Source organism: Elgaria multicarinata, chromosome 8 (assembly GCF_023053635.1).
Source record: "Elgaria multicarinata webbii isolate HBS135686 ecotype San Diego chromosome 8, rElgMul1.1.pri, whole genome shotgun sequence".
Lineage (NCBI taxonomy): Eukaryota > Metazoa > Chordata > Lepidosauria > Squamata > Anguidae > Elgaria > Elgaria multicarinata.
This window is the reverse complement of record NC_086178.1, coordinates 38,917,497-38,941,920: the sequence shown is the minus strand read 5'-3', so window position 1 is coordinate 38,941,920 and position 24,424 is coordinate 38,917,497. Positions and strand designations below refer to the sequence as shown.

At 38.1% G+C, this 24,424-nt stretch overlaps 1 protein-coding gene across 5 annotated transcripts in view; it reads left to right on the top strand.

Moving 5' to 3' along the window:
- The window catches only part of MFF (mitochondrial fission factor), a 39,233-nt gene extending 16,096 nt beyond the window's left edge, over positions 1-23,137 (top strand). For 2 of the 5 annotated variants that reach the window (XM_063132202.1, XM_063132201.1), the window contains 4 exons: positions 6,380-6,538; positions 16,336-16,395; positions 21,194-21,278; positions 22,278-23,137. In XM_063132202.1, the coding sequence (XP_062988272.1) occupies positions 6,380-6,538; positions 16,336-16,395; positions 21,194-21,278; positions 22,278-22,409 (436 nt within the window). In that variant the 3' untranslated portion in view covers positions 22,410-23,137. The remainder of the gene's footprint in view (positions 1-6,379; positions 6,539-16,335; positions 16,396-21,193; positions 21,279-22,277) is intronic. The other 3 variants (XM_063132204.1, XM_063132203.1, XM_063132205.1) reach the window with 3 other exon arrangements.
- Positions 23,138-24,424: the final 1,287 nt, after the last annotated feature.

The window sequence follows — 24,424 nt, the reverse complement described above, 5'->3', positions numbered from 1 at the left end:
TCTTAGCATGGTGAATAATTTATTCAGTTTAGTTTTATTGGATTAAAGAAAGAAATCACCTCCCCCACTGTGTTCCTTTGCGTTTCCACTTGTCTGCAGTTGGGAGGTGAAAGCAGAAGGAAAAGAGCTGTAGTAACAATTCCTTCCTTGCTGTCCAGAAAAACAGTTTGCTGGCACAAGGCAAGACTGACTGAGTGTGCAGGGTCAGAGAAGGGTCACTTGCTGTTGTCATGGTTATTGGAACTGGCTGTCATGTGTAAAGTCAAGTTACATCCGAAGTGTCCACAGATGTAAACCAAAGTATTATGTAAGGGGAAAGCAAGTATCCTACTTTACAGAGGACAGACCTCTATGTCAAACAGTTCTATGTCAGCCATAAGAACCATAAGAAGGGAGAGCAGGTGGGGCCTTGAAGTTGCCCATCAGCAGTTAGCACCTGAACAGGCATGCAGGCCACTTGGCAACACCTTCCCCAATATGGTGAGGTGTACTGTATTTCTATTGAAATTATAGTAATTGTTTCTAAATGTGCCCATTTACATTAGCATATGCAAAAGTTTTTCATATCTGTCATCTTGTTTCTTCTTCTAGATGATGTGTAATTGGCAACCTAGAGGTGTATGATCTTTCCTAAATCTTCTTTCCATCACAGATACCATAGGTATTTGTCAATCCCACTTGAGAGTGACTGGATGTCATTCTAGTTAACACTTCAGTAGCAAGTTCCATCTAGTTTTCTGGTTTTCTTCTCAGGCCTGAGTTCCCAGATTGCTGTTTTCAGTTTTACTTGTAATTTGTATTTTGCTTTTCTACAAACAGGAATTTTATTTATTTATTACATTTTTATACCACCCAATAGCCGAAGCTTTCTGGGCGGTTCACAAAAATTAAAACCATAATAAAACAACCAACAGGTTTTGCCCACAGTTGTTCTCACCACATAAAAAGTTAACTATCCATTCAAGTGCTATATATTGTCCAACATTTTGACAAACATCCACTTTTGGATGATGTATGCAAGTTTGTAGTTGGAACTACTCTCATGCCTACTAAGCACCATCTCACAAGACAACTTCTGCATTCTAGTGTAATACGAACTATGACATGACATTCTAGTATGTTAGCTGTAACAATGATAAAATTCTGTGTGCAACCCTTACCAGGCCTAGAAGAAGAATTCGCTTGCTTCCTTTTTTTCCTTAGTATTATAGGAACAATAGTGCTTTATATGATGTCATCATTGCTCTGGTAACTTTTTTTTTAACATGCACAAATTCTCAAATGCTTTCTAGGACTAGTAATAACTAGGCACAAGACATGATGAGCAATAATGATGCCTTTCTTAAAGGCCTTCCATTTATTTAGAAAGTTGCCTCTTTAAAATAATCACAATTATTTTTCATGGTGGCACTGTTCTGAGAATTAAACTATTCTGAGAATTAAAATGCCGCAGTACCAGTCACCCTTCACAGCTAAAGAGGACATGTAAGCTTGACCAGTAATTATTAACCATTCACTTTTTAAAATCAAGTGCTGTATTTATTGCATTCCTGTCTAAAATGCTAGAATATAACATCTAAAATTATTTTTACTATATTATTTGTTCTACCTGTAATTTCTGCCTAAATGTTATAAGATATGAAAAATTGTCGTTCCTCCAGTAATGAATTCAGGAAAATGTTTTGGCTTTTTTTCCCTTAAGCATCAGTTTAGGCAACAGTTGGAAAAATAGTCTCCTTAGTAGAAACTTTGGCTGGGCGAACAAAGTTGTACCTTCCTACCTTGCACTCAGGGCGTGCCTATTACAACTCTGTGGATCTGCTAGATGTCCTCAGATCAGTGTAATAGGCCCATGCATAATATCCAAGTCATGTGGTTTGAATCATTTCTGATTCCTATATTGTCTGTGGAGTATCTATTTTACTGTTCACACCTATGCTCTTTGGATTTTATGCTAGCAGATTCTATGTAAACATTACACCAATTCAAGGATATTTGGTGGGCACAGAAGCCACACTGGTATGCCTGGTAGGTACAGTGGGAAGACAGGACTTTGCTTCCTTATTATGTATAGCTTCTACTCACAGAGAGGTTCTTCCCAGATAAGTCAGATTTGGACAAAGTATGAGAAATGTTGCTAATTGTGTACTGTGGAGATGTTGGCTGCTTTACGTTCCTGTTCCTTGTTCTGTCTTTGGTGGTTAGAAGCTGAAACTTCCTCTTGGATGGCTCACTTGGTGCAGTTGGAATGGGGGGAGTGGGGAAAATAGAATATTTAAGAAGTTCTTTTTCTTCTCTTGTGCTTTGCAGAGAGGCTAGCCTTGATGTTTCCTAAATCATTTATTTCTTTAAACCACTATGGGAAGTGGTTTAGAGTTAGGGTTTTAAAACAGAACTCAAATTTTAAGTTGAAAATCATTTTGTACATGCTCCTGAGTTTACTTACCAGTATTCTTTGAGGATTTATAATACTTGTTATTCCAGTATGAATATTGACTATTCTTTAACTGTTGCCTTTTTGTAAATGGTTTCACTCCTGAAGTTTCTAAATATGTAATCATGCGAACCAGGTCATTACCACTTGCTGTTCCTCACTTGGCAGGGGCACTCATAGGGTTGGTTCATACAATAAATAAATAAGCCACAGTGGGTTGCATTGCATGCCAGCTGCCACTGTGAATAATCAAGCCACAGTGGGCAGTAGTGTGGCTTACCATAACATGGAGACCTGGGCAGAGTGGCTTGCACTCGCAATAAACTGTGGCTGGAATATTCACAATAGCACTTACCATGCGCTGCAACCTACCATAGCTTTTTAAGTGACAGTGGGTGCCACTGGTCATGTAAACTGAGTCACAGAAGGGCCTCAGATGATGACTTCACATTTTGTATAGGTATACGTGGGAGGCGATGGCCCTTCAGGTACCAAGCAGAGAAGGACTTTTAAAATCAAAACCAGCACTTTAAATTGAGCCTGGAAACAGGCTGAGAACTAGTGGAGGTGATGAAGCGCTGGTATCATGTGTTTATATTGCCCAGTCCCAGTTTGCTGTCTGTATTCTGTGCAAACTGAATTTCCTAGACCATTTTTAAAGGCAGCACCACAAGACATTGATTGGGTTCACAGAACACGGTAACTGACAATCTGAGATTGAGTGTAGGTTGTTGTTGAATTGTGGGTTAATATGTTGTCTGAACACTGCACTTTCCACAGCATGGCTTGTTAACCACACACTGTGGCTTGTTAACCACTCTAAACAACCCAACAACAAACCAGGGTTCTCAGGTGGATTATTCAAGAAAAATAAGCCACACTGCATGGTTAACACACCATCCTTTGGACAACACAATAACCCATGGTACAACCACCATCCATGGTTCAACAAGAACTTACACTCAACCACTGAGTGTGAGTTAGCATATTGTGTCAACCCAATCAGTGTTTTGCAGACATCCAATTTAGAGGTTACCAGGGCATAGATCACTGAAGCCAGGCTATCTCTATAATTATAGTTGATGAACTAGAGAAACGGACTAACCAAATTGCCACAAAATAGTGAACAAGCTTTCAAGTTTTCCAGAAGTCTTAATCAGGTTGGATGTTAAGCAAACTGAGTGGGATGGTGTTAAAGCCGTAAAATCTGCAGTGGTCACAGTTTTTAAGATGGAGTGTAGGAGTGTAAGATGGAGTGTCTCTGTTTGATTAACCTCTCCAAGATGCTATGCAGGTTTCAGATTACACTTCAGTGGCAAATTATTATTATTATTATTATTATTATTATTATTATTATTATTATTTATTTATTTATTTATATAGCACCATCAGTGTACATGGTGCTGTACAGAGTAAAACAGTAAATCTGTATGTGTCTTCAACCTTAAGCCAAACATACAGGTTCATTGTTGGGTAGTGAACAGAAGTAAAGAGAAACATGGCAGTTCTAATATTAGCAGAAGTGAAGATTAATTTTAGATGGTCCACTAGGTAAAAAATAATAATAGGTAGCTACTATGCCCAAATAACAGGATCCTGGTTTTGAACAGCTAGATCAGTGAATTACTAAACTGGAAGAAGAGGGTTTTTTGAGGGTATATTCACTCCAACCATAGGAGGTGCTATATAAATCATCATCATTACCATCATTTGTAACTCTGATATTTGCTAGAATAGTTTGTTGTTACTGGTTTACTCCAAAAACTTGGTGCTTGCAAATCTGCTTTCTACTGTTATCAAAGTCAAAAAGTGAGAGATGGTTACAGTGCTGAGCAGACTTCATTGAAACAAGTTGCACTGAAATCTCTTTGATTGTATATGTTCAAGATTGTGATGCCAGCCTCTCTGACTTGTTGATTGCATTAAACATGAGTAGCAGTTGTGCATTTGAAATCCATTGGGCAAGCTCTTTCACAAGGCATGCTCCAGTTATAATATGTAACCCAAATACAGTACTTTTCCAGTTTATTTATCAGAGTTTATTTGTATGAAATATTAGCCTAGTGCAAAATACATAGTTTCAGTCTAGTAACTCCAATGAAAATTTTCACAAATGCCTACGCAGTATATATGTTTGGCAGAAGATTACACGGGTTTGAAAATTTATTTATCTGGGGACACTTCATATGTACACATTCTCATTCTAAACATGTACTATATTTTTAGCCGCCCCTCCCACCATCTCCCTGGCCCCACGTTCTGTCATTTTCTCTTTCTATAATTCTATAAGGATGTTTTAAATGGAGTTTTATATCATTCTCCTCTTGAGCCAAGTATGCACTCGATTGTTCCACCAAGTCCCCTCTTACGTTCATTTCAAAATAGCTCTTTTCAATCAGGGGTTGAAGTACCTGTGAACCTCCAGGTGATGTTGGACTACAACTCCCATTATGTCTAACCATTGGACATGGTGTCTGAAGCTGATAGGAGTTGGAGTCCAACAACATCTGAAGGGCCACCGATTTTCTACCCATGTTTTCTATTTTATGAAGTTTTCATGACCAAAGTGCTTGTTGATGGCTTGCACCCAGATTGTGTCATGAACTGCTTATTCAGATTAAAATACTACCCTAGTACTTCTGCTTCCCCTTAGAGTAAGGCACAGTTCAGAGTAGGAATAAATTATAAAATCTTGGTTAATGTTGTTAATTTCAAAATTAAAGAGCAATTTCTTTCTAAGGAAGATTTTTAAAATTATTTTTAAAGCAAACAAGCTACAAACTTTAAAACTAGCACAAGATTTTGCTTGGTACTTTTTAATTTTGCTTCTTCAGTTGTGTGCTCTTTTTGAAATCTTGTTAGGATCAATAGCTCTCTGGGAACCAAACTTTGAAGAATGATTTAATCAATTTCCTATTGAATTGAATTGTAAAAATTCCCATTTATGTTATTGGCTCTGAACTCTGCTCTTAATTTGTTTTACAGGCAAGGAGTGCTTTTGATGCAGTGTTGGTTAATCTTTAGCCTTTTGCTTTCAGGATAAGTGCTTAAAGACCTTTTGCTTCTCAGAATATCTATAATATGTCTAGAAGCCTTAACCAATGTTTTTGCTATCTTGTGTTTTTGTTTTGTGGTCCTTTATTTATATATTCTTCACATAGCCCTGTATTTTCAAAAACAGTGGGTTGGATCCAGATTTAGTCAGGGGAGACCCATTGAAATCAATTGATTTAAGTTAGTCCTACTTGATTATTAAATTAGTGATGATTAATTTCAGTGGGTCTACTTTAAGCGTCTCATTGATTTCAGTGGGTCTGCTTTAAGTATGACTAAGTCTTGATCCAATCCAGTATACGAATATCACTCTTGTTTTATGCTTTCCAGAATGTTTGTGACCTTCTCTCCTTCTCCAGTTCCTGAGTAATTCAGATGGTTGAAGCTGTGATGTTCTATGCTGCATGATTCTGGCATACAGTGGGTTAAGGCCATGCTTAGAGTAAATCCATTGAAATCAAAGAGACAGGTTAGTCATGACAAAATTATCATGGATGTCAGTGAGTTTACTCTTAAGTATGACAAAGCCTGGATCCAACCCAGTGTGTCAGAATCTGTCTTTAGTAAAGAGTGTTTTGTGTTTTTAAGCAGACCTGCATTTACCACCCCTGTTGCTTTTTAGAATAATAATGTCTTGAACACAGTGGCTCTGAACCATTATCTTAAAGTAACTTTAAATTTTGGCTCATATAAAAGGTTTCAAGATGCAGTTCACAAAATATCTACTAACTCTTCCTTGATAGTATTTTACCTGTTAATGGGGAAGGCACACAAAACAGTCCAACTTAATTTTACAACAACAACAAAAGTTTGGTTGATGGATGAAACTTTTTCTATCTGAAACCTGACACTGGTGTTTCTTTCTTCATTTACTACGCTTGGCACGAACAGTGTGACACCATCACCTCAGCAGGTTCGTGTCTGTCCTCCCCAAATGTTCTCTGAAGATGGATCTAATCTTTACTCTGCTCGGGGCATTTTGTCGCTTATCCAGTCTTCTACCCGTAGGGCTTACCAGCAAGTCTTGGATGTGCTGGATGAAAATCGCAGGTGATTGGCCATCACTGATTCTGCCCAGTTTACTGCTTCTTACTTCCGTTTCATTTCCTAGTTAATTGGTTTTGATTTGTTTAAATTACATGGATCAAAATTAACATCTTTTGCTTTCTTTTGCTTTTGCTGTTTCTGAATGACATTTCCAAAATTCACATTTCATGGGTGTTAGTTGTCTTATTTCTTTGGTCAGAGTGATCATGTAAGTAGCCAATTAAAATTCTCATCTCCCTCAAAATAGAAATTAAGAGCAGGAAGGCAACAAGCAACAAAAATGTAGTTGCACAGTCCAGACAAATTTTAAGCCTTTATGTCCTACTGATTTCAACAGGGCAGTTTTTGTTCTTTTTCATCACACTTGGAAGCACACAACATTCCTTTTCATAGTGATACACCAGTGCCAAAAGGATTTCAAAAAACTAAATGTTCAAGGCCTGTTACTATTAGAAGAGATCTAAATGAATTGATTGCTTTGATTCTTGCTAGCAAAAATAATTACAAGAATTTCACCATGAAAGGCAAGCTACATAGTAGCTTTGGATGCAAACTAGAAAAATAAACTTTCCATAAGGCCTGCTGCATGGAGGAGGGATCCTTTGCAGCCTGCATGGAGGCCCTTCAAATGCCCCAAATGCCATAGTCTTTGCCTGTTGGCCAATTAATTAATCAGGGGCAGGTGGGGGAGGCAGAATATTAGTAACCTGTGATTTGATTATGTAGTAAGATCTACTACTTAACTATGAGTGAGGAAGTTTTTAGATTATTTTTCCACACCAAAATGTAGATTTATTTATTTATTGCATTCTGTACTGCCCCATAACCGAAACTTACTGGGCAGTTCACAGAGATTAGAAGCCTGTAATTTCCCTTCATATTACATTGTTTTTTGAGAACCCCTCTTGTGTGTTTAATTATCATGTCAGACTGAAGATCAGAAGTCTAGGTATTCTGTTGCATTCTGCTAATGGAGGATTTGTAAGATGACTCTCAAGAAGCTCAGCCACACTAGAGGATTTTACCCAAATAAAGTTCTTCTGTTTAGCAGCCATACCATAACCCTGTGATACTCTGAACTTTGGGGTGTTTGATGAGGACACTTGTGTAGATGAAAGGTGCTGCTCCTTGTCTGTATGTCTATTTCATAATGCTGAATCCCAGAGTTAGAGTTCAGAAGCACTGTACAGGATCATCATGTCTTTTTTTACCTTCTAAGGTCAGTGCATGAAGCTTATAGTGAAGAAGTAAAATTCTTAAATCCCTTTCTTCTCCTAACCCCTTGTAACGAAACAAAACAAAAAGGTTGAGGGGGACCAGCATAGGCTTCTGGCTTCTGTTTCCTTCCTTTTTCTCCTTAGCTCACTGTTTTAAAAAGTAACTAATTGACCAAATTGATCTTCTGAAAAGCATTTTTCTTTAACTGTTTGATGTTCTGGCACTTGAGGCCTAAACAAAATACCTGGAAAGAACTATCACTGATTCCATTAAAGCACACACTTTCATAGTAATAATTCTGATCTAGAGGTCAGGCTCTTATATATGCATGGATCACCATCTGATTGGAGGCTACTCGCTTTTTTTTCACTCTCGAGTAATTTTGTTCATTTGCTTTTTATTTATATTTGTGTTCTGTTTTTAAAACCCTCAAAATGGCTTACACAAGTAAAACAATAGTCTGGCATGCACCATGAGGATATCCACACAAAAGGTTCCCAAATTAAAATAGATTTTTTAAAAAAATCTCAATATTTTTAATGAGAAAATTAAAGCTAGCAAACAGTTTTTGCCTTATCGTTGAGATCTCAAATTCTGTAAAAGGCTTAGACACAGTTTTTCTTTTGGTATATTAGTAATAAGGCCAGGAGGTGTTTTGGAAATGTGCTTAATTTAATTTTAAATAATTAAAATTTAGGATATTATTTTTTGTTCTTAACATGCATTTCCGTGTCAGATGAAACCTTTCTAAGCTGCATGTAGGAATGTGAAATTTGGAAAATGTACCACTTGCATGGCTATAAAATGCTGTTTATTTTATCGTATTTCAAACTTTACTGTTGTTTTTATTGCCCTTGGTAGCATATTCTCACTGTTTAAAAGTATGTGTAAGGCAAGACATTTCTTTCAGTGATTGAATTTTGGCTTTGTTCTGCTGCCTAAAGCTTCTGGTTTTGGTTTTGCCCTTTCAAAATATTTTCTGGTTTCTCCCTCTTCCCCCTCCCCTGCTTTACAAAGTTATTGTATGTTGTACTATTATGAATTAAAATGTTAAAGATTTATCATTGTTAATTTAATATTATGGTAAACTAACTCTCTGCTGCTTTACAATTTCTCCTCCCTTCAAAAAACCCCCTCTGGGAGCCATGCAAGGTGGAGATGGTGCGAGTTGTAGTCCAACATATATGGAGGGCTCTAGGTTGGGGAAGTCTGATCTAGGTAAACACAAACATTCCATAGTAAACTTGGTATAGTTTCAAATAAGTGAGCAAGGTGTATCTGTTCTGCATGAAAAACATCTATTGCCAGGACAAGTATGTTATCACAGAATCTTTGGTAAATATGCCTGGAGTTTAATGAAGAAGTGTTCACTGAACTACTTACCAGAGCTATGGGCCCAATTTTGTGGCCTCTGCACAGAGTTGGTGGACGGGTGGGCATAGGATATTTCTCATTCCCAAATATGAGCTTGGAGACAGCACTCCAAACTTAGATCTAGGAATCTGCATAACACGCACACACACCTTCTCCCTCGCAGCTAGGATAGAAAGAAGTGCACCAGCTGCCTCTCCAAGGTCGAGAACTTGACCTTGGATAGAGGGATGTTCTGGTGGGCAGGAAGAAGAAACTGGAAAAGACCAGGATACAAGCCTCTCCAGCCTCCTTCCCTCGCCATTTGAAGCACCTCAGCTAGATGGGGAAAAAGCCTGTCTAGTGAAAATGCAGAGTGGGAGGAATGGGGTCGCAGCAATTGCCTCTGCCACTCTTCCCGCTCTGCCACACTGCACTGGATGCTTGCAAGCCTCTAAGTCCGGAGGCTTATGAGCAATGAGGGTGGAAGTTCATTATTTTGTACATGCTGCCTTTCTGCTCTTCATTTCATCTATGTTGGACAATGAAAATGGGGGCAGACTAACTTTCATTTTTAACGATCCTTTTATTTTAGTACATGAGAAAAATACAAGGTGATTATATTTTACATTGTTGGTTCTTTAATGGCATTTAATGTATGTTTCATCACAAAAAAGGAGCCTTTTAATATAGTATGTTCCAAATACTGTATCCTTTGTAAAATCTGACTCCTCTTAGTCCCTTAAGTAAGCATCATTGTGGTAAGCTGCCCAGTGATCATATGACATTAGGTGGCCATCCAATATATTTAAATAAAGAAACATTAAAAAGTCTCAATATGGTTCATGTTTGATGGGCTCAGACTAAAAAATTATAGTTACATTTTACTAACTGACACACTCTTTATCAAACTACTAAATCAAGTAAAAATAAATTTTGCAGTGATAAACAGGGAATATTATACTTTCAGCAAGTAACTATCAAAAAGTAATTCATACAGGCTGCAGCCCTAACACGCTTATTTGAGATTAAACACATGCATATAATGGGATTTACTTCCAAGTATGTTTGCATAGGATTGTGAAGTCAGTGTTTGAAAATCTAGCCTGTTAGTGCCTTGTGGATGAGATATGATAGAAGGGTAAATATGCCTATAATATATATATATGCCTAAATTTGGCCTATAATATATGCCTCTTATGATGACATGCTGAGTTGTAACACAAAACATTGATTTAATTAATTAGCTTAATTAACCTGTAAGAAATTTGAATATTTGTATAGGGACTTAAAACTGTCCTTATACAAAAACAAAATGGGGGCTTGTCTTGGTAGAGTATTGCTTTTGCATGCAGAATATCAATGATTCAGTTCCTAGTATCTCCCAATTAAAATGTTCCCGGGTAGCGGAGCTGGAAATGACATTTACCAGGTAGCATCATATAATCATGAACTTGCCATGTTCTGCAATATTCTCCCTTCCCTGTATGTGAGACAACCCCTTTTCCTTTATTCCTTCTTCCCCCCCCCCCATGTCTTACCTTCCCTCTTCTGAACTTGTGGAGGGCAAGAAGTGTTAGAATGGTACATGGATAGCATATTTTTATTCCCTCTTAAAACTAGAGCTGTACTTCCTCTCCCATTAGTAGCCCTGACCTATAAAGCTTTACATATAGCAGCCAATTCATACATGAAGCATGCACATCACTGGAAATTACTTGGACTTATACTTAATGACTTGCAACTTACTGTGAATTTTCTCCATACAGTACTGTCTGTGACATATGGTTAGATATATGAAAGCTCTGTCTGTAGCGTTCAAACTACGGTCACTGTTGTACACATGCAAGTAACAATTAAATGTTGCTGTTGACGAGTGATGGACATGCATTTGTAGTCTTGCCTTAAGACTGGAACCTCTTAAAGCTGGAATATGTGTCTTCAGCAAATGTATTTTAAAATACTTATAGAATTACATCTACTATTCCCTTGGGAGTAGAACAGCAGCTTCGTGTGGAGTCCCTCCCTTCCCTTCTGTAACTTGTAAGTACAACTTACCCATGTTCTGATGACTTACACTATGGGTTTCTCTAGGCCCTACCTATCCACTCCATATCATTGACAGCTGCTGGCAGGAGCGAGGAAACATTCAGTATAAGGCAGGGTGGGGAATGTGTGGCACTCTAGATATTGTTGGACTGCAACTCTCATGATCCCTTGTCAGCATAACCAATAAAGAGAGCTGATGGAAATTACTGTCCAGCAATATCAGGAAGGTCACACGTTCCCCATTCCTGCTATAGGGTGGCAGGACATGGTATAATTTGTACTGCATGGTACAAAATGGGAGATGGGAAAGCTTTCAATGCCAAACCTATGTTTTATAATGTTCCACCTTATGTAGAACAAACACTAGTCCTGTTCTGATAGCAGAACTTTATTAATGTATAATGAGTTGGTAACAGCCTTTTATTTAAGCACTAGTCTGGTAGGAATAAATGACCAAGAATTTCAAGCAGGACATTGCATGGAATTCTGTGCAGGACAGTGAGCAGACTAGAAGAAGAAAGATGGAGTACTCTGTCTAAAATAGAAAGTGGGGCTTTAGTTTAGTGGTAGAGTATAGCAAGCAGAAGGTCCCTGGTTCAATTTGTGGCATCTCCAGGTAGGGTTAGGGAATAATCCTGTCTGAAACCCTAGAGAGTCACAGTCAGTTAATGTTGACAATATTGGGCTAGATGCACCAATGGTCTGACTCAGTAAAAGGCAGCTACCCATGTTCCAAGTAGGATGCCAGAAGTGTGAAACCCCATCCTCTGGAGCCAGCATAAAAATCTTTGCAGGCCTGCCTGCAGGTTTGAAGGAGTCCTGGCAAAGTACTCTTTGGTGTACCTGTCTTCTGTGAATTGGTCCTGGTGAACTTACCTGGTAGCAATGCCACACAACAGCAGAGCTAAGTAGCTGGGGATGCCACCATTTTAATTTTCGACAATGCCCCGAGTGATGAGTTGTGGGGTGGGGGGGAATGAAAGGTGCCCAGAGCAAGCATCAGTGGCAGGTTCTACCAAGCCCTGGAGCTCTGACAGCTGCCCAAGTATGCCAGGTACTAACCCCAGCCTTCACTCTCTATCATTCTGCAGGCTCCCAGCAGGCAAGTAAAATGTTTTGTGGGCTAGTAATTTTTATGGGCTTATTTATAGGGTTGGCTTTGATTTTAATTTTGACTGGGAAAATAACTAAGAGTTGAGGCCCAGCCGGGGCACCTGGGTTGTTGCAAAGGTCAGGAAACGAGGTTCTCATGTTTTACAAAAAATGTTTTTTGTATGTTATGGTGTAACATAAATTGATTTCAAATAGATTGTAGATGTTTGTTTATGGCTTCTAGAAAGCCAGTTAAAAATGAGTCCAGGTTAGTGGTGAACAGGAATTGTCTTGTGCTCCTAGTCTCTTCAGTGAAATTACGGAGTACATCATCTAGGTATTAAGGTTAAATAATACACATACCATTCAGGAACCAATGACTTTGGGCAACCAAAGCTATCTGTCACACTTGAAGATTATATTAATTACTTTCTTTGCATCTTGTACAATGAGTCACAAGACTTTGTAGCAGCTGAAATACATGTGTTCAGACATCTGTAGTCAGGGTGGTTTCTGTTAAGACATCTGTAGCAGTACTGATGTACCTTGCTCTGAGTATTTTTCCTCAGGAAAAATTGTGATGCTGTTTCAAAGATTTTTTTCAAAGATATTTAAGATGCAGCTTAAAAAAGATCTAAACCTTGGAGTGATTAGCTTGTATAAAAGGCTCAGGTTGTCAAAAGCTTAAGATACCTGACTCATAGGAAACTCTGGAAAATGTTTTATATGAATTGAAAATAAGAGTGGGAAAACATCAATTTTGCAAAGTTATTTCTGTGAGCAAAATTTTTATACACACAATATTTAACTATTTCATTGGAAGGTATTTTAAAGATAGTAATGAAAAGGTGTGCCAAAACAAAAACATCTGTAATAAAATTGGAGTTCACAAAGATGTAAGCAGTACATTTAGGGAACTTGGAAAGACATTCAATTGCTGGAAGGTTAGAAATTAGGATAATGTAATTTCTAGTGTAGGTGTGTGTGTGGTAGACAGGCGTTCTGGAAAGCTTTATGACCATGATCAATGTGAAGTAAAATTTTGGGCCTCTGATGTGGAATATAGGCCCTGTTCAGACAACATTCTAAACCATGCATAATGCATTCCGTTAACCATTTTGTGGTTAAGCAGCATGGTTTTGTGTGTTATCTGAACAGGGCCATAGCAGTTGTGGCAGACTCCTGAGTTTCATTGTTCTTGTTGTAAGAGCATAGTTCTAGTCCCTTGTGACTGCAGAGAAAAAGCAAAGTTGAAGAGTTTCTGTGGAAAAGTAAGAACAGTACAGGGGGTTGTGTAGAGATTCTTGTGATTGCAGGAAGAACTCTTTAAATAGTAAAACTAACAATCCCTCCGCCACTTAGTTGTGGTTTTCCTCTTCTTACGTAGGTCTGTTTTTCTTCTTCCTGCATTTTTTGAATTCCAATCCTTTTGTCTCTCTCTTACAAATATTAACCCAGAATTCCAATCATAGGAACTCACCCTCTCCTAAAAGAACCCAAATTATGCATAAACTACAGCAAGTCTGCCCAGGGCATGTAATTTATTTTTATCCCAGAAAGTTTTGGATTTCAAGTGATATAAAATTAATTATATATCTAAAGAAAACAAACCTTTCAACATCTCATGAAAGGAGTAAGAGAAAAAACTGGAGAAATTAATTTATGGCATAAAAACCTTAGACGAACACACTTCATTGCCACAACATCAAGGCCTTCAGGGATTTTTTTTTTTGGGGGGGGGCAATTCAAGATGTCTATTTTTCCTAACCTAAGCCAACAGTTTCTTAGAGGTAAGCAGAAACCAGTGCTGCTCCTAGATGCCTGTTACATCCATCAGAATAAGAATCTGGCCTTAGGTTCTAATCAGAGACCTGAAAGAATTGCTATTGACCAAGGAATAGCAAAAATGTTTTGCATTCACTCAGTGACCCTGTTCAGATGATTCGCTAAGCCACAGTGGTTAAGTATTTTGAGCTAAACATTATGGCTTACTCTTTTGTGTGAACCATTCCTAACCATGGTGGCTACATAACTATGGTTAAAGCATGTTCACTAACCATTTACTGCAAAAGGTTAGCCTAATCATGGCTTAGCATGTTGTCTGAACAGGCCTAGTATGTGTAGACTTTAATATGTTTGTGATGCATCCGATTTTAAAACAGCCTAAAAAATTGTGTAGACACACACACTGACCTGGTTCACATATAATGCCTACCCATGGTTTATTTAATCCATGATTAATCCATGATTTATTGTCATACCTTGGGGTTGTCTGGCAACTCTGTTGTTTGTTTTCCTCTGCCTTGTCCGCTCCCTCCCTCTATCCCAGATGTCTTTGCAGCATGTGGAGCAGCTCAATTTTTTTTACTGACATCTCTTTAGCCTGGTAAATCAATTCATGACGAACCTACAATTTTTGGGTTCACAGCTAACAACAACCCATGGGTTCTCTTTCTGAGCTGTTTGAGATTAACAAACCATAGTTTGTACTGGGTTTGCATATTACCACAATCCAGAATTCAGCAATCTAGGGTTTAAATAAACCATTAGTTAGCTTTATGTGCAAACCAGGTCACTGAATCCACCGGTAACAGCAGTTTGTGATGGCAGTTTATTGACATCTCTAAATTTTCCAGCAGCATTCTCATCATCTTCTATACTAGAATGGTGGTAGTGTGCTTTCATTTGTGAAGGGTAGAGCAATCATATATTGGAACTTGAATGTGGCAACTGTGCTGTGTCTATGGACAACATAGGGCTTGCCTTTTTAAAAAAATAATCTCTGTTCAAGTATCTTTGTTCAAGAAAGTCACAGTGTGTCTGGTTCATTGTTTAGAGAACCAATAGCAATTGGCAAACATACTGTTTTCTGTTCAAGCATAGTATGCAGTAACATTTTCTGTTGAACTCCTTAGGGTTGTATCCAGTGGTGGCTTTACTTTAGTGGAAAGTGCTTCTGCCCGCTTAAGCAGGCACAACAGCACTCCATGCCATATCACATTCAGTTATACAGGGTCCCCCATCTCTCAGAAAGACAGGGGGCATAAGTAGGTTGGGGGACTCTTTGAAAATTGAGTCTCCTGACTTAAGCCGGTGGAATTGTTTTCTGCTGAGGCCTCCATTGGATACCACCCTTGGAATACTTAACAATCCTCTTGGGTTTAGCCATCTGTTGAATAAGCTCAGTAGAACCATAGTTTAGGCTTTTGCTGACCAAGAGACAAAGAGAAAGTGGGAAAGATCATTGTAATTATATATTTAACTCTGTTATTTCCTTTCCTTTTTGGTATTCAGGGCCATAACCAATAAACTCAGTGTACTTACATGATACTGGAAAAATATTAAAATAAGTTTTTAAAATGGGGAGAAGAGGAGGGGAAATACATTAAGTGGGAGGAGCTAACAAATCCAAGCACCTGGAGAATATAGGGCTGCACCATTACATTGCTATTTTGGGGGATGTAGATCATCTTGGATCTGCTTTAGTACATTGTCCTCCTCCTGGTCCATCTTGACTCTTGTGATTAATTTGATATGTTACTAATTCCTACTGGCAAGTCTATTGTAGTTATGTACACTGAATTACCTGGGGGGGGGGGGATTTCAGTTTAACTTTAACATGACTGCACCCTGACCACACAGCGGACAGGTGGACATTATCTATATAGTTTTGAAACAAGTCTTTAAGCTTCAATTCCAAAAGAAAATCCTCCCAAAAAAAGAAAAAGAAAAAAGGATTGGTTCCACATCTAGTCATTCGTCAGGTAGACCCACTGAAATCAGAATTAGGTTAGACGTGATTTAAGTCCCATTGATTTCAGTGGGTCTACTCTATATATGACTACATTTGGAATTAGTCCAGTATCTGGAAAAAGTAACAAGCAAATTGTTAAAATACCTTCACACATTAATATTTATAAAATGAACTATCTTGAAAATATAACTAGGGTTTATATTTGTGCTATTTCGGTATGATGGACTAGAAATATCTTAATCTTTGACTTTGGTTTTTTGTTCTACTTCTTCTCTCTGTCTTTTCCCTGTTTCCTGTTTCTGTCTTGTGTCTCCTATCCACAAAAAACTTGCCCTAGGCCAGTGTTGCGAGGTGGGTCGGCTGCTGCCACTTCCTCAAACCCTCATCATGACGCCAGGTAAACTTTCATATAGTTAGCAATGATATCCTATATTCAGCTTTCACAGAATTGACAGTGGTTTGCTCCTGAACATGTTTGCTCAGTGGTCAAGTAGTAGTAGTACTTCAGCAGAGCTTACTTTCTGATAGGCATACTTAGGATTGTATGTTCAGTAGATTTATATGTTTTGAGATCAAACAGACTTTTTGTTTTATACTCGGTACAGCTCTAGCTGTCTTACATATCAACATTTTAAATCCTTTCACTGGAATTTTTTGCATTGAACAATGCCTGCTGACCTTTAAGAGGCCAGTCCTACGTTACAAAAGGAATTGATGGATTTCTCATTGATTTTAGTATTCATGATAAGGCTTAGTCCAGGCCTAAAACTTGTTTCAAAATAACTAAAACATTGGTAAACTCTTAAATTAATCTGACAGTACATAACCCATTAAACTTACATAGAATCCTTGGACTGGACATATTAAATTTAACACAGGAAATTAAATTTGTATTTAAAAAATCATTTGAAGTTAAATTAAAATGTGTTTCAGATAATGCCTGTGGTTATCCGTAGTGCTTTCCTCCTTCTCCTTTTCTGCACTCTCTCCATTGACTAACTATTCTTGAGTCTAATCTTATAGAATTAAAGGATTTATTCTCCATGCATTTCTCCCTCTCCAATCTCTAGTGTGGAACTCACTACCACAAGATGTAGTGATGGCCACTAATTTGGATGGCTTTAAAAGGGGGGTGGATAAATTCCTGGAGGCAAAGGCTATCAATGGCTACTAGCCCTGATGGTTGTATGCTATCTCCAGTATCCGAGGCAGTAAGCCTGTGTGCACCAGTTGCTGGGGAACATGGGTGGGAGGGTGCTGTTGCACTATGTCCTGCTTTGTTGGTACTTGGCTGACGGCTGGTTGGCCACTGTGTGATCAGAATGCTGGACTAGATGGACCCTTGGTCTGATCCAGCATGGCGCTTCTCATGTTCTTGAAGTATAAAACAGTTTAATTTGGTCTCACTGTTGGCTGACAGTGCTGAGAAATAACCCTTTTATTAGTATTTATTACATTTATATACCGTTCCATAGCCGAAGCTCTCTGAGCTATTTTACCTTAGCAAATGATTGTGACTGAAGAAATTGGTTTGGCATTCTTGTTTTTTAAATACACCTGAGATGATTTACAAAACCAGAGTGGCTAGAACATGTCCATTGTACCTACTTTATTTATAAACACCACAATTTTTTTGAACATTTTCAATTCTGTTTTGCTGAAAGGAAATCCTTTTACAATCCCATTTTGTAAAGAATTGTCCAGGACTTACCTGTGCATCTAGAGAATGGTATGTCTATGAGTAATAAAACACACAGAATTTCAAACTAGTGTCCAAATCTAATTTTTATGGCTTAGATGGTTCTTCATTTGGGAGTGCAGTGGGGAAAGGAAAAAAGAGGTGCCTGTCATGCCTACCTCATTGTTAGGTCAGAAAAATGATGAGTAAGCATTGCCTGGTCACCTGGAAGTAGAGATGCTTTTGTAGTATCTTGGATCCTTCTGCATTAAGATCTCACTGTTTCCAAGCTAAATATGGCCCTTTTGATTCTGTGTAGCTGCTGATTTTTTTGAGGTGCAGCAAGCCACAGGGGACTGTCCCACCCTGGGTGAGATTCAGGGGCCAGAAATTTGCCCGGGACTGGTTGAAGTTGCCTACCCCTTCTATATCTGCTTACCTGGGAGGATGCACCACTGAATTCAATGGAGCTTACTTCTAAGTAAACACACAAGGGATTTATTGCACAGGTTATGAACATGATCTTAGTATGCATATTACTTAAATCCAAGTCTTAAATACTTATTGTTTTTCTAGATAGTTGTAAAATCTGATCACAGCCAACTCCCAATATGAATGTTTTGTGTAACATGCATATTTTGAACTTGATACTGTAAAATTATGTATCTGTGTGCAGTATGTAATTTCTATGACTGAATATAACAAAGGAATTCCGCTCCCTGCCTCCTCCCCAAGCCCCTGGTAACCTCCAGGCCAGGGTACAGGACCTGCAGAGAAAGCCCAAGCCTAAACAAGCCGGATAAGAACATAAGAAGTGTCATGCTGGATCAGACCGAGGGTCCATCCAGTAGTACTCTGTTATTTTTATTATTATTTATTATATATTTATACTGACCAACAGCATAGGCTCTCTGGGCAGTTTACATCTAAAACCATAATATAACAACAATCCAGGTTAAAACTTTAAACTTCAAAAGTTACATAAAACGAGAATAAGTTACAGTCCAGGGAAGGCTTGCCTAAAACGATACATTTTTAGGAGGCGTTTAAAACATTATACTTTTTCCGCCTTCCAAGCAACACAAGGGAGGGTTTTTCAGAGGGTTGGTGCCGCTACAGACCAAGCTCTGTTTCTCTGTAACATCTGAATCAAGTGTGATGTGCAGGCTCTGGACTGGCGTTTGGATGCAGTGGTGAGCTATATGAGGGCCAATAAACAGTTTAAATCCTGATGAGATTTAAATTGGGTAGGTAGGTTTGGAAAATAGGTCAGTTGTCTATCCTGGATGGGATTGCACTCCCCCGAAGAAACGGGTGTGCTACTCCTAAATCAGTCTGTCACTTGAAGCTTAGATGGCCTCATTGGCTAGGAGTGCCTTGTACTAGCTCTGCTGGTTTGCTGGCAATGGCCGTTCCTGAACTGTGATTACTTGGCCACAGTGTTTCAGGCTGCAGCACCTGCCCTTTGGAATGCACTCCCTATTGACATTAGGCAGGCATCGTCAGTTTTGATATTTAAACATCTGCTCAAGACTACCTCTTCAGGCAGGCTTTTCCTTGGGGGTGACCCAGCTGATGCAGTCAATATAGTTATGGTTGACCAATGAATATTTTATTGTGTTTTTATTATGTTTTATGCTTTTATAAGTTTTGTTACTAGGAAATGGTATATACTTTTACATATTATAGGAGTCCTGCTGGAGCAGATTAAAGTCCTGTCTAGTCCAGCATTTTATTTCCACAGTGACCACTCAGATGCTAGGGGAAGACAACAAGCAGGACAAGGCATCTAAGAAATAGTAATAAGGTGTAATAGCATTGTTCTGCTTATGTTCCCCAGCAACTGGTTTTGAGAGCCATACTGCTTTATTTATTTATTTATTTATTTATTTATTAAATTTATATACCGGCCCATAGCCGAAGCTCTCTGGGCGGTTTACAAAAGTTAAAAACATTGAATATTAAAAAGTATACAAAATTTAAAACCATCAAAAATATAAAAACAACAGTATAAAACAACAGTATCCATTTAAACCACAACAGTTCTAGGTCCATTTTTTTTAAAAAAACTTAGCATACGTTGTTAAATGCTGTTAAATGCCTGGGAGAAGAGAAAAACCAATGTTGGCACCAGGCGAGCGTCATCGGGGAGATCATTCCATAATTGGGGGGCCACCACTGAAAAGGCCCTCTCCCTTGTTGCCATCCTCTGAGCTTCTGATACTGCTTCTGATACTTCAGGTTATATGGCCATCATGACTAGTAGCCATTGATAGTTTTATCCTCAATAAAATTGTCTAATTCCCTTTTAAAGCTGTCCAAGTGGGCAGCTATCACTACATCTTGTAGTAGTAAGTTCCACAGTTTAACTATGCATTTGTAAAGAACTTCCTTTTGCCGACCCTGAATTTCCACCATGCTGCTTCATTGGATGATTCTGGCTTCTAATATTATGAAAAATGGAGAAAAACTTCTCCATATCTGCTTTCTCCATACCATGCAGTTTATACCATCCCTCTCCCCTTACTCACATTTTTCTAAGCTAAACAGTGCCAAATGTTGCAACTTTCCTCATAGCGAAGATGCTTCAGCCCCTTGATCATTTTGGTTGCCATTTTCCGTATCTTTTTCAGATGTATATTCAATTGCGGGTGGGGTGGACCAGAACTGTATACCACATCATACACTTGCATAAAAGTATATTAGCAGTTTAATTTTTGATTTTTTTCTTGATGAACCCCAATATAGAATTCACCTTTTTCATAGCAGCTGCACACTGAGTTGACATTTTCATTACACAATCCACCACAACTTCAATATCCTTTTCCTGATTAGTCACAGATCCCATCAGGGTAAATGTGAAGTCACGATTTTCTGCCCCTTTGTGTATCAAGTTACACCTCTTAGATTCAATCCATTTGCCACTTTAATGTCCATTTCCCCAGTTTGGAGAGATCATTTTGGAGTTGTTTGCAATCTCTTTTTGTTTTAACCATCCTAAATAATGTGATGTCATTGATCACCACAATCTCTAGATTGTTTATGATCAAATAAATGGGAATTGTTCATTTATTCCTACTCTCAACTTATTGTTCTCGAATTTCTTACCTATCCATAAGAGGACCTCTCCCCTCTTATCCCATGACTGCTAAGTATGGTCAGGAGTCTTTGATGAGGGACTTTGTCAAAAGCCTTTTGAAAGACCAAATAAACAGTGTTTATTAGATCACTCCTGTCTACATTCTTGATGGCACTCTCGAAGAATTCTAAAAGGTAGTGAGACAGGACTTGGTTTTGCAGAAGCCATGTTGACTCTTCAGCAACACTTGTTCTTCTATAAGCATGATGATTGTATCTTTAATCATGCTTTCCAATTTAGTTGGTTGGTAATTTTAAGGAACTTCCTGGATCCCTTTTTTTCAAAATGGTGGTATGGAGGCTGATTTTAGGGTCCCTATATACACAATCTCCTGTACATCTGTGCCACTGAAGCATATTTGCCCTTTTCATCTCATAGGTATACTCTTTCAAATGTGGATACATCATTTGATGGAACGCCAGAAGATTTGACAGTTGTGGATGCTGCTTCTTTGAGACGACAGGTATCTAAAATGCTTCAGCTATTGTAGTGCTGGTTCGTATGCTTCTTTCCAGTAATATAGTTAATTCTCTACCTATTCAGATAAGGAATGGGAGCTATGAGCGGAACAAAATTTAAATTTGCACTAACATTCAGAAGTGCAAGTAATTTTTTTCTCCTGTGGCATAATACATTTCTTCTCTCTCAGTACTAGCAGGCCTAGGATACCAGACAGCAGCTAGTGCATTCTCAGTTTCTGACGTACACTGATAAAATATAGGGACTTCAGAGCATAAATGTGAGTAAAGAGAAAGATATTCAGAAAGGAGGCCCAGTTGGGAAGGACATTGCCATGGATGAGGTGTGCCTTCCAGTCAGTGTCAATTTGCATATCACAACAAGCCAAAGTGGGTTAATTAACACTTGAGGTGCCACAGCCATTTTGAATATGGCTTGTCATGTCATGTGAACCCAGGCAGCAGGGGTTGTTTGAGGATTACATAACCCTCAAATAACCTATTGTTGGGGTTCACAAGACACAGCAAGCCCAGCACGACACAACAGCTCCTTTAAATTAAACTGCGGTGGGCTGTTACGTTATGTGAACCAGATGTGTGTGCAGGGTTGTAGGATTCCTGTACTTCCTTATTAAGTTAGAATGGAAATCTATTTGGGTTTGTATGGGCTGTATTTTATTTCTGTACTTAGGCTTAATCTGTCTTCTGATTGGCTTTAAGAAGCTGAATTGGATTATTTATTTATATTACATGCTTGATTTAGTTATTTATAACTGCCAGGATTCTGAGGCCTTAGGAGTATGGAACCAAGAGAGTCGTCTATTGAAAAGAACTCTTATACTGCAACTTTTGAGGAGCTGCAGGCTTCCATTACCAGAGTCCCACAGCAGCTTGACCCTCCTATGATCACACAAATCTGGAGTGCATGAGTCTGAGAAGTCTTGAAGTTATTAGTAAACTTGTGCTAAATGTTAAAGTTGAAAAACATTTCCTTTCTTTTTTAGATAATCAAACTTAATCGCCGTCTGCAACTTCTGGAAGAAGAAAACAAAGAGCGTGCGAAAAGAGAAATGATCGTGTATTCAATTACTGTAGCTTTCTGGCTACTAAATAGTTGGCTTTGGTTTCGTCGCTAGAAATTGCCACAGAAATTGCCACAAAGATTTGATGGTGGGAAATATAGGGAATTTGCAACGTCTTTTGTTTCTGCCTCTGAATTGTATGGTGGTTTATGATCCATGCACTGAAAACTTCTGCCACAGTAAACAGCTGTAACATAACATTACAGCGCTAAAGGGATGCCTGGACAATTGTATTTATTTTTTTCAGATTTGTTGTAACATGCTGTTTTCCTCCTTTTGCATGACTTGATGTACATTTGTATTGAATTATTTTGCAAAGAGGATTGCCTCCACCTAGCAAAGGTGTCCTGCAGACAATTCTCTTGTGTAGAAAGATGCTAAACTTGGATTTAAATTACCTGCAAAATGGCATAACAAAGTATGGGTTTCTCATTGTTATTCCATTATTACATTCAGCACCTTTATAGTTAACCTTATTACACTTATTTTCTTTTAGTCAGATTTGATGCAATAGTGCACCAGATTAAAAGGCATCCTATCTCATGATTATCTCTCATACAAGCACATGTACATATTGACTGAAAGACATTCTTTGCTAATATAAGTCAGCAGATTATCCAGAGGTGTGTGTAAGATGTATTTTAGCTTTAATTTTGCAAATGTTTTTTTCTAAAAAAAGAAAATACATTTTTAAGCAAGTCTGTCCATGAGTGATCTAAAGATTATGAACAAAATACCAATAGTAGTGTATTTAATAAAAGTCAACCCTAAGCAGTGTATAATTTCTTATTTTTTCAACAAACTGTCAAAATATGTTCTTTGGATGTGGGGGAAGACCTGTACTTCAGAAATCTTTTATTTGAAGTTATATTTTTAAATTTCCTTATGTTTACTTTTCACGTTACTGCAAAAGCAGCACAGAAGAAAGCCCAGGGGAAAGAAGAATCCTGCCATTTTAAAAACAAGCTGCAGAAAGGTCATATATTTTCAGTTTGAATACCCAGTACATAGTAGAATCCACATTAGAAGTGCTTGCCCAGCTGGAATAGTCCAGTGCAGTAAATATTCAAATGGATGCCGATTGCATTTTGTTCCAGAACTTTTACCAAAGCAGGAAAACACTATGTGCAGGTTGAGAAGTAATGCTTGGCTAGTGTTTGGGCTTATTTATTATTTATTAAAACATTTGCATCCCGCCCTATATCACTGGGATCTCAGGGCAGCGTACAGATAAAATCAGGACAATGGAAAACAATAATATACACAGGTAAAAATGTATCAAATCGTTAAATTAAAACCAATAGAAGTTTTTTTTGTTTTTTTGTTTTTTTTTAAAGGAATAGAAACAAAAATAAAAATATGTGCAGCCATGCAGAATTTATTTATTTATTTATTGCATTTTTATACCACCCAATAGCCAAAGCTCCCTGGGCTGTTCACAAAAATTAAAACCATTCAAAGTATGAAACAAACAGTATAAAAACATGATATAAAATACAATATAAAAGCACAACCAGGATAAAAGCAGCAGTGCAGAAATACAAATTTAAAATAGCAAAATTTAAAATAAATTTATAGACTGTTAAAATGCTGAGAGAATAAAAAGGTAATTTAGCCCTCAAAAGCTTTGATAAAAAGCCATATTTTAACTTGACGCTGAAATGAAGCCAGCGCCAGCGCCAGCTGGGCCTCCAAGGGGAGGTTACTCCACAACTGGGGTGCCTCAACAGAAAAAGTTTATGAAAATAGTTTATATAGACAATGCCACCTGCCATCCTTCAGTCTTCTTACAAACCCTAAATCCTTGGTGAATTTGATGAAAGGAAAAGACTTGTATCAGTTGCCGCTACGATGCCCATATCTTTTGATATGAATAAGGAAGTTCAACTCAGTAGGTGAGTATATTCCATGAAAAAGTAATAGCAGAGACTTGCCATGATTCCCCCAACATGCAATAAACTCCATCAGATTCAAAAAGCTACGTAAAAGGTTACATGACTTGAAGACATCTACGAGATCTAGGTAAGGGGGTAAGGAACCTGTGGCCTTCCTGGCAGTGGACTACAAAC